We start from the raw sequence: 15,095 nt of genomic DNA on the forward strand, positions 1-15,095 counted from the left end.
TACTTAGTTGTGTTTAAAGTGCTTTTTTATCAGCAAGGAAACCAAATACCAGTGCAATTACACATGTTTATTTAATAATATAATGAGAGACAGTACGGCGAGGTATAAAATGATAGAGATAATCAGCATTTCACTGGATGCTAATTTAATAAAACAAAAGATGCAGCTCAGTAAAAATGAACTTGAACACAGCTTGGGATCCAGTTTCCATGGGATGCTGTTGCCTCTTTCGTGATCCTTTGGAGACGGACATAGATGTTTGTTTTCTCATGATTGTTCAGCTAACCCTGGTTATTTTGCTAAGCTGGTTATTTGCTATAAGTGCCTTCTGCCCTCAGGGGGATGTTATTACGACATGCGATATTGGGTCACGCAGGAAGCCATCCTCAGATCTACTCTCTCGGGGTGTCTAAATCCAAGCTTCTCCCAACATTCAGTATGCTGGGATGCAATCAACATAAATTGAAAGACAGATGTGCACAGATCTGCTGTATATGTTTTCTGTACAATAATTTCATACCTGCTTTACAAACTGATTTACAGTACAAATATGACAAGGAAAGATTAATAAGAGTAGCAGCTCTTGAAGTTGCCAGTTGTCTTAATCAGCGCTTCTGTGACAGCGTCCAGTGTGTGTGTGTGTGTGTGTGTGTGTGTGTGTGTGTGTGTGTGTGGTACATGCATAGATCTGTTCCTCAGTCAGTATGTTTCATACTATGCAGATCAACAATGGTGGTCATCTTGACTGATTTCAGGAACTGACCAGTACCTCATTTATGTGCTAAAACCCCTCTCTCTGATGTTCAGAATCACTGCACTCAATTCAACAACCCAGCAAATCATATGTACTCAGTGAAAAATACATCAGTGCACCATATTTGAATTTATACATAGATGCGTTACACATGGCCTGCTCTTTCCCCATTAAGAATCTCTTGAGTGGTGAGTGTTCCTTTTGTATGATAATCACTTGTGCATGAGTTAAAGTGTTAAGTTTGAGGTAAGGGTTCAAATCTGGTTTTTGCAGGTTAATTTCCTCCTGTGGAAACCTGAAGAGTCACAAATGTTTTTTTTAAATAAAAAACTACCATAGTCAACTTACAGTCCTCTGAATTATGTTGAAATTCAAAGAAGTGTAATTAGACCTGAGCAAACATGCAGAAACAGACACAGCAACGAGATCTGCCTACAGCTGTTTGTGTGTGTGTGTGTGTGTGTGTGTGTGTGTGTGTGTGTGTGTGTGTGTGTGTGGTTATGTGTGTGTGTGGTTATGTGTGCATGTGCGTGCATAACAAAATTAGTTTTAGATTTCTTCAAACACGTTCATATAAACAGCCTGAAATATTGGAACAGTTTAGTTTTTACTTTTCTTAAAAGCTTGAAAGTCAGTGTTTGGTATGACCACCTTCATTCTTCAACACAGCCTGAAGTCTCTTAGCGAGCTTTCTTCTAATTTCTTTAAGCAGTCTTCAGGAATAGTTCTCCCAGCTTCTTAAAGGACATTCAAATGTCTCCTTTGGATGTTGGCTGCCTTTTTGTTTCATTCTCTGTCAAGATGATCCCACATTGCTGTAATAAGTCTGAGGCCTGTGCTCTGAGGAGGCTAATCAATGACTGACAGTGCTCCTTGTGTGTGTTTTTTTTTCCAGGTATGCTTTTACTGCACTGGCAGTGTGTTTGGGATAATTTTGCTGAAAAATGAAGGTGTCGCCAATCAGATGCTTTTAAATAGTGTTGTCAACACGTTCCATCAGCATTCACAAGATCGCTGTTGCAGTCCTAAACATGACAGAGTGCCAAGCAGATGGCTATAGAAAATGACTGTTTTACCTCTTTCCTGATGTCTTCCATATATTTATGACCCAGAAATCTTACACTTGGATCCATCTTTCCATCAGACCTGTTACCGATGATTTTCAGTCTAGTTCTTGGGTAATTTGGCATACCTCAGCCTTTTCTCCCCATCTCCCTGGGGGAATGGGTTCTCAACAGCCACCCTTACACTGAGACCATTTCTAATGAGGCTTTAGTCAACAGTAGATGGATCAACTGAAGGACCTGACGTGTCTCTCAGGACCTGTGTCATGTGTTTTTTGGATTTTTTCCTATTTCTTAAGGACATGACTTTTAGATACTGTTCATCTGCTGTAGATCATTTTTAAGGCCTGCCACATCTTCTTTTGTTCTCCAGTTGTCCACTTTTTTAAGTCCACACTGTACATTATGCTACAATATGGCAGCGTTTCAGCTAATAGCTCTTTGGGAATCAACTTGATTGTGCAAAAAATACTATTGTATGTCTGTCAAACTGTGTTATCTTTGGGAGTTTCATGGATTCAATCAGCTAAAGAAATGGAAACAAATTATGTGTTCTTACAACAGACTAGTAACAAAGATACAATTTGAAATTGGCTCTTTGCTAAGTTTTCTGTTATGTGTAAAAACAACACTGGTTCATCCTGTAAGTTAAGAGCCTTTTTTATGTTTCAGTGATTCATAGGTCAGTGTTAAGAGGGTCAATAAGCATTCCATTTAAGTAATTGTTTTATTGGTGCTGAAGTACTACAGTATTTTATACCCGTCAGACTGTGCTATCTTTGGCATTTGTTGTCGATTCAGCTAAGGAAAGGGACAAATTATATCTTTTGGGACAGGTTGCTAAAGTGCCCAAAGGTACAGTTTAAATGTTGTTCTTTGTTAATATTTTTGTTATCTGTAGAGAAAACATTGGTTCATCCCTGTATGTTAGGGGCCTTTTGTAATACTTTAATTATTCATAGGTCAGTGTTAGGCTTAACACACCGAAAACATTCCTCTGAAAATGTTCGGGTACAAGGAGTGGACTGAACATGAGCGGAAAAGCATTTTTCGACCTGAAGAAGTGTTGCTCAAGATCACTTAAAAGAATTGTAAGTCTGGTTCCTTGGAAGCAAATACAAAGAGAAAAAGAGGAGCTCATTTCTGTATATTCTCACAGTACTGTATATTTTATGTAAATACACCTTTGGTATTAAAGTAGTGAATTTGTCTTCTTATGCACATGTTCCTTTGATATTTTACAGAAAGAAGTGTTGCAAGGGCTTTAAGTTTGTTCTGGGCCAGTGCATTCCTGAAGGTATGAAACTGGATATCTCTCCTGTGCTTCTCTGATTATTTTGGGAATTCTTCCCAAACCCATCCAGTCTTTAGTCTTATAATATGTAATAATAAAAACTTAATGGTAGATGGATCTGAGATGCTCAGTTTCTGTTTTCTTGCTCATACTGACAAAGCGCTTCATTTATGTCCAGACTATGACGTATGCGCCGGCGCCCCCTGTGAGCAGCAGTGTACCGATCATTTCGGCAGAGTGGTGTGTACCTGTTACCCCGGCTATCGCTATGACCGTGAGCGTCACAGAAGGCGAGAGAAGCCCTATTGTCTGGGTGGGTACACCACATACATATTAATCAGTGTCATCTTTTAAAATAATGTTTGATTATTTGATCTTAACGGTCATTTAAAAGAAGCCTGTGCTCCTTTTGTACAAAGACAAAATACCTTACGATGAATATTTTTTATATATATTTCTTTAAATTATCATGAGGTTGTGCTTGTCAGTAAAACCTAAGTGACCCGAAGTGACACTTTGTCTTTCTTTTATCTCCCTCTTGTCACCGCATGATGCAGACATCAATGAATGCGCAGACAAAAACATGACTGCATGCTCTCAGATCTGCATTAACTCTGTGGGGAGCTACAGGTGTGAGTGTGAGAAAGGCTACTTCCTGGAAGAAGATGGGAAAACATGCACCAAGGGGGAGAGAGGTGAGATTGACATTTTCTCTTCAGCCAAGGTCACCTCACAGTCAGACGTGCCCTTGAATAAAGAGACTGACATTTTGTCTTTATTCAAGGGCACCTCTGACTGTGACGTGAAGCTGACAGCTTGTTATTGGTGTATGTGAGCGAGAGAGGGAGGCGGAGGAAGAGGAGGGGTACTGCAAAACACAGACACCTGGGAGTCATTAGACATCTTCGACCCTTGTGCATGTCAGAATGGTTCTGTCTCCTCAACGTGCTGCTGCCCCTTTGACTCCTGATCTTTCCTGATTTGCTGGGTGTATTTGAAGAAAGCTCAAATGTTCTAGGCGATAAAAAAACATTTTTTTCTTATTTTGCCTCAGATTCAGTTGCAATGAAGCAGTAAAGTGCTAAAGATTTGTTACTTCCTCCCTTGTGTTCATCTTCCATTGCATACTATAGTTCAGCAAAAAGCTGGAGAATGAGAAACTGCGGTACACATCATGCTGCCACTTTATGTCCCGCTGTTTTGTAATATAGTGGGGGAAAATAATATCCAGACAGTTTCACCATTCAACCACAGGCTCGAGACCAAACTAGAAGAGCTACAGTGTGCTTTTTATGGGCTTTGTTTCCATAGGAATGTGAGGTATGTGCAAGTTTATTGATTAGATATTATCGTTTTATGTATTGCATATGAGAGCATGAGGGTGGGAATGGATGTCTGTATCTGTGTGTGCCTGTATGTCTGTGTCTATATGTCAGGTTGGGTATCAGACGCCACCTCTCTAGGGACATCCCAGGTCCTCCAAGGTATGGAGGCCTATCTCTCCCCACCACTCCCCCTGCCAGTGGCAGACGCCCTCAAACATCGGTGCGTTGGTGGTTCTTTGTGTCCGGGGGTGGGCGTCCAGGTACACACCGGCTCACTCCTGGTGGCTGCTTGTCGGGGCTTGGAGCCTGGGGCTCACTCGGGCCACTTCGGGGGTGGGGTGCCCCCGGCCTCTTGGCACTGCAACCCCCCCTGGCTTCTGCTCCGTGGCTGCTGAGTGACCCCTCATCTGGGGTTCTCCTCAGCTCTTTCTGGGATATCGTGCAGCTGCCCCTCTGTTGGTCTTCCTTGGTCTCTTGTGCTCTGAGGGCCTCTGGATGTCTGGAGTCTTGATCTCCTCCATACCTGCTTCATGCCCTGGAGGACGGGGCTGTGGCCCCCCCACACCCTCTAACAGATCTTTACATGAAGGAACCTTTTTATACAAGCGCGTCCATGCTCACAGGTGTACACACGGGAGCTCACACACACAAACTACACCCTTTTTGGCTCCTACCTCAAAGCACACTGTGCACTGTCGATCTTACGTGCTGCACAATAATGTTTAATATTTAGTATTTACTGTTATATTCACATACACTCAACAAAAATATAAACGCAACACCTTTGTTACTGCTCCCATTCCCCATGGGATGGACGTAGAGACCTAAAATTCATTCCAGATACACAATATAACCATCCCTCCCAAACAGTGGTCACAAATCAGTCCAAATGTATGGTAGTGGGCACATCTGCTATATTGAGATAATCCATCCCACCTCACAGGTGTGCCACATCAGGATGCTGATCTGACATCATGAGTAGTGCACAGGTGTACCTCAGACTGCCCACAACAAAAGGCCACCCTGGATTGTGCAGTTTTGTCTCACAGCAAAATGCCACAGATGCCACAAGCAATGAGGGAGCGTGCAATTGGCATGCTGACAGCAGGAATGTCAACCAGATCTGTCGCCCGTGCATTGAATGTTCATTTCTCAACCATAAGCCGTCTCCACAGGCGTTTCAGAGAATATGGCAGCACATCCAACCGGCCTCACAACCGCAGACCTCGTGTAACCACACCAGCCCAGGACCTCCACATCCAGCAGGTTCACCTCCAAGATCGTCTGAGACCAGCCACCCAGACAGCTGCTGGAACAATTGGTTTGCACAACCAAACAATTTCTGCACAAACTGTCAGAAACCATCTCAGGGACGCTCAACTGCATGCCCGCCGTCCTCATCGGGGTCTTGACCTGACTCCAGCTCGTCGCCGTAACAGACTTGTGTGGGCAAATGCTCACATTCGATGGCGTCTGGCACGTTGGAGAGGTGTGCGCTTCACGGATGAATCATGGTTCACATTGTTCAGGGCAGATGGCAGCTGAGAATGTCCCAGTTCTTGCATGGCCAGCATACTCACCGGACATGTCACCCATTGAGCATGTTCGGGATGTGCTTGACCGGCGTATACGACAGCGTGTACCAGTTCCCACGAATATCCAACAACCTCGCACAGCCATTGAAGTGGAGTGGACCAACATTCCACAGGCCACAATTGACAATCTGATAGACTCCATGCGACGATGTGTTGCACTGCATGAGGCAAATGGTGGTCACACCAGATACTGACCGGTTCTGGGTCCCCAGACCCCCAATAACGCAAAAAACTGCACATTCCAGGGTGGCCTTTTGTTGTGGGCAGTCTGAGGTACACCTGTGCACTACTCATGATGTCAGATCAGCATCCTGATGTGGCACACCTGTGAGGTGGGATGGATTATCTCAATATAGCAGATGTGCCCACTACCACACATTTGGACTGATTTGTGACCACTGTTTGGGAGGGATGGTTATATTGTGTATCTGGAATGAATTTTAGGTCTCTACGTCCATCCCATGGGGAATGGGAGCAGTAACAAAGGTGTTGCGTTTATATTTTTGTTGAGTGTAGATCATCATGATGTTGTTTATTATGTTGCTCTTTTTTTTCTTCTGCTTGTTTTCTTTTTTCTTTCTCAACAGGTGATCCAGGGGTCCGTTCTTCGTACCTCGCTTACTACATCCAAGATCAAATCATCGCGCTAACTCTGAGCTCGCTATTCCGGTTCTTCGAACACACCTGTTGTTGACGATTAGTATAGCTGGATGAAGTAATGTGAGATCACTGGGTGGCTTAACAGGGGCTATGCATCGATAGTAGAAACATTGATCGGCAACCCTCTGATTGGTCGGCGAAAATGTCGAAGGAGCGCGCTCAGTATTTTTCGGCAGCAGAGCAAGAACTCTTGAGTGAGGGATTTCAGGAGTTTCAGAGTTTAATTAAAACGCAAGGGAACACTGCAAAGGCTGCAAAAGCAAGGAGAGAGGGCTGGCAGAAAGTTGCTGACAAATTAAACTCGTAAGTAATTTAATAATAATAACAATAATAATGGAGTGGATTGATATAGCGCTTTTCAAGGCACCCAAAGTGCTTTACAATGCCACTATTCATTCACTCTCACATTCACACACTGGTGGAGGCAGCTACGGTTGTAGCCACAGCTGCCCTGGGGCAGACTGACAGAAGCCAGGCTGCCATATCGCGCCATCGGCCCCTCTGGCCAACACCAGTAGGCGGTAGGGTAAATTTATTATATTATATTATATTATATCATATTATATTATATTACATTATATCCTCTTTCACATTAGAGCCACAACAGGACCCACTAGAACATAAGATAAGATAAGATAAGATAAGATAACCTTTATTAGTCCCACACGTGGGAAATTTGTTTTGTCACAGCAGGAAGTGGACAGTGCAAAAGTTATGAGGCAAAAATTAGAATACAATAAGAATAAATACAGTACACAACTGTACAGAATAGAATAAAATAAAATACTATATACAGTAGAATAAAATAAAATAAATATACAATAAGATAAAAATAGAATACAAATACAAATACTATATACAACTGAGTAAAAATACAACGATGACAGAAAGGATTATTGCACTTAGTATTATTGCATATGTATGGATGTGTGTGCTTGATCAGTGGGAACAAGTAAAAGTGAAATATAAGAATATTCTACAGAATGGTAATATTTATCACTTATATTGCTTTTAGTCTCTTGAAAAGAGACCCTGAAATAATCTGTTTGTTTATAACAGCAACCAAGAAAAGGGCAGAGCATAAAAAGACAGGTGGTGGTCCTGCACCCCCTCGTCAACAAGTTGGTTAAGTAAATAATACCCTCACGGGAAAATCGATATCTCTCTATGAGCACACTGTCGCGCTGAGCTAAAGGATCCCGTCTATCCCGCAATATACGCTGAATTCTGAAAACTCTCCTTATCAATCTTGCACCTTCCGCAATGGGTGGCTCGCGTAAACGGACAGGATATGACTGCGACAGACTTCCCAAATCCACCTTCGCTTTTATAGCCGTGGTCTCCCATCTTGATTACACGAAGTAATTTCCAATTACTACTCTAAAATATGAATTACATCTGTAATAATCACATACATGTAATAGAATGTTAATAGTACATTTCCCTTTTTTAGGAAATGACCTGTATGTATCTGTGTGAAATCAATAAATGGATCAAGTGCTGCATTATCTTTAGTTACATTGATAATATTTATTTATGGTAAAACAGTGGTGAAATATCGCTGTTGCTTTCATATAAATGAAGCGGACATACCTGAGTGGTCGCGATCTAATCCTGTTTACATAAAGTAAGCCTGCTGCCGAGCAGGTTTACGCTTACGGATCTGTTGCTATGACAGCAAGTCCCGGATGAGCTTCGGAGAACCGAACGATCCAAGATCACGCGAAATCGTCAACAATCAAATCCAGCTAACTTACTTAGCGAGGTACGAAGAACGGACCCGAGGTGATTGATATATGTATTTTTTGTCTGCTTATTTTGTTGGTTTTTGTTGTTTGCCCTTTATCACATTTCCTTTTCCCCACTGTTTTTCTTTCCCTCTTTCTTTCTCCCCTTTCTTTTCCCCAGTCAAATCTGTCCCGTATTCAGCAAGTGAAAATAAAATAAAATAAACAATAAAAAAAAAGGTGAATCAAATAGACCATTACGGCAAGGCTGGGATGGTCCATTTGGTAAAGTAAATCCGCTGGGCCTTTAGACAATAATTCTGATGGCAAAAGAGCCAAACGGGACAGGCAAAAAAAAGAAAAAGATATTATCGTTTAAATCTGGACGAATGAGCAAAAAGCTGAAAAAGTGGAAAGGAAAGTAAGAAAAAAAGACATGTAGTTATTTTCAGTTGTAACAATATGTTATTAAATCACATTGTTAACTCTGAACTCATTTTAATTCTGCACTTTCCAGCGACTGACTCATTTTTTACAGCCCCCTGCCAACTTTAGTTCAGTAAATCACCCACAATGGTTAATGTACCTTTTCGCTAGTGGATTTGCTTTTCCCCAGTTATTAAAAAAGAGAGTGTTTGCGAGAACAAAACTGCTCAATCTTATATTCATCACACAAAGAAAGCAGTCACTATCCGGTTGTACAAATCAGATCAGAATAAAGTCAGAACTGGTTCATGAATAGTTTCCTCATTTCAGGTTTTAATACCTGTTTCTGAAAAGACTAAAGCACAAACAGAACTATAAGACTAAATAACTGGTTTGCTGCTTTTGCCTTCAGAACATAAGCCACTCATCCCTCACTCTGCTCACACAGCTTATCAGAAACCCATCGAACAGTTACGAAGGCAGCACTGCTGAACATAACAACACTATTTAAATTATTAGACTGTTTTGGCGACAGATTTAATGTAACCTGACAGTAATAACAATTGTGGTTTCCCTTTATGTGGTCAATTTAACACAGCTCTGAATCATACGCTTTAGGTTAACTTTCCCAAAGCATAGCTTTTGGTTTACACTTTATGACAAGCAAGTGAAAGATACGTGGTTCGGTCCCAGGAAGAGACACAATTCCCTTTGGGGGCTACGTCAAGAAGAGAATCCAACATAAATATCTGCCAAATCAAAAATGTGGAGCTTCCCACTGTGGTGATCCTTGTTGAATAAGGGAGCAGCCAGATGTAGCTTCTTCAGTAAAGTCTGTTTTCCGGACAGTTTTCTAAGAAAAGCATTATGTTAACATAAACATTTTCCCATTTCCCAGCAGTACATCTCTTTGAGAAGTCTGATAATGTCATGAATACTGGAACCTGCTCAGCCACGTGTGATGATTTCTACCAAATTAAGATGTCTGTCCTACAGCTTAAACAGAAGGTAAAAAAGTGCGCATTGGATTGGTCCATTTCACCCACAAACTCAACAGAAATATCACAAATCTTGCAAACTGAGCTACACATGTGCATGACAGCAGTATGTTAGTTTTCATTGTGGAACTCAAAAAACTGTTTTTGTTTAATAAAATAAACATAAAAATGTAGATGTTCTTTAAAGTTTCAGAAAAAAGTAAGTAAAGATTTCATTTATTCATATCATGGAAAGGTTAGGAACCCTCAGTTTGAACACCTGTACCCAAGGTCACAGGCTAAAGTCTTGTATAATTTTTACTGATCAGCAGGTGAACCACAACCTTTCTGTGTGTGTGTGTGTGTGTGTGTGTGTGTGTGTGTGTGTGTGTGTGTGTGTGTGTGTGTGTGTGTGTGTGTGTGTGTGTGTGTGCGCGCGCGCCAGCATGGACAGATGCTTCTGCGTCTTGCATGAATTCTGATTTGTCAGCCCTGGCAGCATGGTGAGGTCTTTAAGGTATTACCCCCAGGGGTCACCAGCTCCACATGATGTTCTACTCAGATCAAAGATAACTTTTTCCTCAAGGATGCTACTTAGTATACAGGAGCAGGAAAGCTCCTGGTCATGCTGAATAATGCAGAGGGGTTGCCTGGCCTTCCATCTGGCTGGGTTACTGCTTATACTGTGGTGCAGATAGATGATCAACTTTAATCTTTGGCAGAGAATAAAATTTTAGCTTAATTTTAGTTTATGTTGGCCCTCCAGGGTGAAAGTTTCATTTCCTGTTTGACATTGCAGGCTTTTATGAGTCATTGTATGTAAAACTGTTTTTAAAACTAAATGCATAATTGTACAGTCAGATATTTGTATGTTTTATATACACTGTCCACTTCCTGCTGTGACAAAACAAATTTCCCACGTGTGGGACTAATAAAGGTTATCTTATCCTATCTTATCTTATAACTTCCAAATCAGCTTAAAAAAGGGCTTAATTAATTCAGCAATTTTTAGTTAACTTTCCATGGCATTTACAGTGTTATTCAACCATTTCTTCTTTTTCTTTCATAACTCCTCTAAGATGGCTTTGCTGTCAAACAGTGCTGGCATCCCTGAGCAGATGACGAGTGAAAAACTCCTATCACCTATGTCTTTACCAGGGCCTCCAGGTTCCCCTGGACTCCCAGGTAAGACACAGCCTCAGTTTCTACGGGAGAACACCAGCCTCTATGAAGAAGTCATGACGTTAAGCAAAATGTTGGAAGTACTGATAGGCTAGATGCATTTAGGCACACCTTACATGAAAATATTACTGACAGCACTTATGCTATTAGTAGGTTTAAGCCCACACTGGGGTAATGCACTTTTTACAGCATGGTAAAAATGCATTAATCAATAATAATCAATAAAATACAAGAGTATTTAGTTTTCACAATTCAAAGCATTGGACAACTTTTAATTTTGACCTGTTAATAGAGAATTAATATTTGTACCATATTTAACTGCAAACTATAGGTAACCTCAAATTGTAAACCTCTGAAAAGCTAAAATCCAAACTTCAGGGTGTTTTTGTGGTCATCCCTCTTTTAAACAATGTTAGCACACAGTGCAGGTTTTCCTCATATAATATAGGCATTGTTGGCATCATCTTAACATTGAAATCTCTCTAGTACAGCTAAGAAGCATCTATTATGCAGAGTCTGTGTGTGTCTGTGTGTGTAATCTCTTCAGTTGTTTCCTACCCACTCATATCAGTGTGTAATACTTCAGGAGATCCAGGACCAGAAGGCCCTCCAGGAATTTCAGGACAGACGGGGCCCCCTGGACCACCTGGCCCCAGAGGCTTAATGGGACCCATTGGACCAACACCCGACCTGTACCACATCAAACGAGGCCCTCGGGGACCTGTGGTCAGTTATTAAATCCCTGTTTTACAATTAAAAATTTACGCAGAATTTAACAAGAAAAACTAACGTTCGTCTTGGATGAAACAAACAGCCTCGCAGCATTTTATATCCAATTTGTCTTTGTTACGTCCCCCCCCCCCCCCCACCACGGCGTAGGGTATAATTCTGAATAATCAGTGACCAACGCATAAGCCGCTGGTTGTGATTATACATCTTGGAGAGGAAAACTAAAGGGTTGTGATCTGTGAATACTTGGACTGACCTCTGACCTGACTCTGTATAGACTTCAGAATGTTGCAAGGCCCACAACAAAGCAAGGGTCTCCTTTTCAATGGTAGAATACCTGAGCTGGTGTTTGTCAAACTTCCGAGAGAAGTAACTTACAGGATGGTCAATACCCTGGGTATCCTCCTGGAGAAGCACCGCTCCCACCCCAACTGCGCTGGCATCTATTTCCAGTTTGAATGGTAAAGAGAAGTTAGGAGCAGACAAAACAGGGGTGCAACAAAGTAAGCCCTTAAGGCTTTCGAAAGCCTGCTGGCAACTCTCAGACCAAATAAACGGCTTTGAGGGGCTGGTTAAGTCAGTGAGGGGGGCAGCAACAGAAGAGAAATTCTTACAAAATCGTCGGTAATATCCTGTCATCCCAAGGAACCGCCGCAGTTCTCTCCTGGTGGTTGGTTGGGGGAACTCTCTAATCGCAGTGACTTTGGCATCTGCAGGGCGCACTTTTCCTAGACCAACTTGCTGGCCAAGGTAGAGGACACTGCCTCTGGCAAAATCACATTTGGCAAGGTTCAAAGTGAGAGATGCATTTTCTAGGCTAATGAAGACTTCTTTCAATGTAGCCATGTGGGTTGACCAGTCACTGCTATACACAACGATGTCATCCAAGTAGGCTCTGCAGTTGGGGATGTTTCCCAACACTTTATTAACCAGTCTCTGAAATGTTGCAGGGGCATTGCACATGCCAAAAGGCATAACCGTATACTGCAGAAAGTGGTCAGGAGTGACAAAAGCTGAAATGTCAGATGCTTGCTGTGTCAAAGGCACTTGCCAATACCCTTTTAACATATCGAGTTTAGTGATGTATTTTGCAGGCCCGATTTCATCAATGCAGTCATCGATAAGAGGTAAGGGATGTGCATCCGGTACAGTGACAGAGTTCACCTTTCGGAAGTCGGTACAGAATCTTGGGCTTCCATCTTTTTTTGTGTCTAAGAGACATGGTGAACTCCAAGAGCTGGAGCTTGGCACTGCAAATCCATTCTGAAGAAGATACTCAACTTCCTGTTTTATGATCTCCCTCTTTGCAGGACTAACCCGATAAGCGCGCTGTTTGATTGGTGTAGGGTTAGTCAGCACCACATCATGTTTTATGACAGAGGTTTGAGACGGGATATCACTGAACAGAGATGGGAATCCCGATATGAGTGTTATAATATCATTACTCTGTTCAGCAGGAAGGTGGGACAGGTATTGTGTTAGGGTCGACAATATCACAGAATTACCTAGTCGAGCACTTTGAGGCTCAGCACCCCGTAACACCAACCCATCTTCATCTGGAGTAATCTCCACCTTGGTCACCGAAGCCATCGGAAACGTAGCCACAGATGGCACAGCTGAAGGTTCACGAGAGTTGTACAGCTTCATCATGTTGACATGACACACCCGAGTGGGACGTCTGCGATCTGGGGTCTGAATAATGTAGTTAGTCTTGCTGAGTTTTCTCTCTACAACATAAGGACCAGAGAACCTAACGGAGAGAGAGGAGCCGGGCACCGGAAGGAGAAGGAGCACTCTGTCACCTGGCAGAAATGAACGGTCAACAGCCCGCTGATCAAAGTGTCTCTTCATTTTCGCTTGTGACGTGGCTAATACCTTCCTGGTTAAGGAATAAGCCCTCTTCAACCTGTCATTCAGTGTCTTGACGTACTCTGGAAGGCTTTTGGCGTTGTCAACCGGTGTAGCTAGCCTTTCTTTAAAAACCTTCAAAGGACCCCTCATCTCACGCCCAAACACAAGTTCACTGGGACTAAATCCCAGAGATTCTTGGGTTGCTTCCCGACAGGCAAATAAAACAAGTGGAACACTTTCATCCCAGTCCCGTTGGGAACTATAACAGTGTTTCCTTAACATAGACTTCAAAGTCTGATGAAACCTCTCTAGTGCCCCCTGACTTTCAGGATGGTAAGAACTCGAGGTTATGTGTTCAATGCCTAATGTTTTCAGGGCTTGGGCAAACACTCTAGACTTAAAGTTAGTGCCTTGGTCTGTTTGCACAACCTTAGGCAGACCAAAGGTTGAAAAGAATCTCAACAGTGCTTTGACAACAATCTGAGCTGTTATTCTCCGTAGTGGGATTGCCTCGGGAAACCTGGTTGAAACGCACATGACAGTCAAAAGAAACTGGTTTCCAGTTTTAGCTTTAGGTAGAGGCCCCACACAGTCAACAATCACTTTTTGAAATGGCTCCTCTACTACTGGGATAGGACAGAGAGGAGCTGGGGTAATCCCCTTGGTTTGGCTTGCCGGTCATTTGGCATACATGGCAAGTACGGCAGTATTGAACAACATCAGATTTCAGTCCGGGCCAGAAAAAATGTTTCAGAATTCTGGTGTATGTTTTATTAACCCCCAAATGTCCTGACCATGGATGGTCATGTGCTAAGGACAGTACCTGGGTACAATAAGCAGTAGGTACAACCACTTGATAAACTGCAGACCAGTCTGCGTCTTCCGAGACCTCACTTGTCCATCTGCGCATCAGAAGACCTTCGTCAGAGAAGTAAGCCAGCTTTTTCCTTTTGGCATCCTGTTGACTGAGAGTGGAGGAATGACACTTGGACAGGGTTACATCATTTTTCTGTGCAATAATGAACTCCTCTCGGGAGACTGGCAAATCCAGAACTGGTTGTGTTTTGTCAGCAGGTGGAACTGTGGCCTGAACCTTAGATCCAGAGGTAAAGTTAATCACGTCACCAACGGGATCTGACCTCATGAAGGAATCGGCCAAGTCAGGACCATACTTTTTTGTCTGGGCCCTCGTAACTACACAAGCTGGAAAAATGGCAGGCTGGTCTTGGGCTGGGTCAGAATCCCGGCTCAGCTCGGGTCTGTCTAACACCTCAGGAATGGGTGTGACCTTACCTCCAGCAAGGTCATTACCTAGGATGAAGTCAATGCCTGGTATGGGCAACGCAGAACGAATAGCCACTTTAACAACTCCGCTGACTAATGTTGACTGAATGTGAATAGTGTGCAAAGGGGCAGATACAAATCCGAGTTCTACTCCCTGGACAATAACACTGGACTGGCAAAACGACGACTCAGAAAACGGTAAGACGTTTTCTCTAATGATGAACTGA

General features: G+C 42.6%; 1 protein-coding gene across 5 annotated transcripts in view; it reads left to right on the plus strand.

Moving 5' to 3' along the window:
- Positions 1-15,095, plus strand: part of ccbe1 (collagen and calcium binding EGF domains 1) — a 48,613-nt gene that overhangs the window by 25,183 nt on the left and 8,335 nt on the right. For 4 of the 5 annotated variants that reach the window (XM_082541550.1, XM_082541549.1, XM_082541551.1 and 1 more), the window contains 6 exons: positions 3,063-3,115; positions 3,291-3,425; positions 3,670-3,807; positions 9,744-9,853; positions 10,902-11,007; positions 11,591-11,730. In XM_082541550.1, the coding sequence (XP_082397676.1) occupies positions 3,063-3,115; positions 3,291-3,425; positions 3,670-3,807; positions 9,744-9,853; positions 10,902-11,007; positions 11,591-11,730 (682 nt within the window). The remainder of the gene's footprint in view (positions 1-3,062; positions 3,116-3,290; positions 3,426-3,669; positions 3,808-9,743; positions 9,854-10,901; positions 11,008-11,590; positions 11,731-15,095) is intronic. The other variant, XM_082541553.1, reaches the window with a different exon arrangement.

This window comes from Aulonocara stuartgranti (genome assembly GCF_965226115.1).
Source record: "Aulonocara stuartgranti genome assembly, chromosome: 7".
In the NCBI taxonomy this organism is placed as follows: domain Eukaryota; kingdom Metazoa; phylum Chordata; class Actinopteri; order Cichliformes; family Cichlidae; genus Aulonocara; species Aulonocara stuartgranti.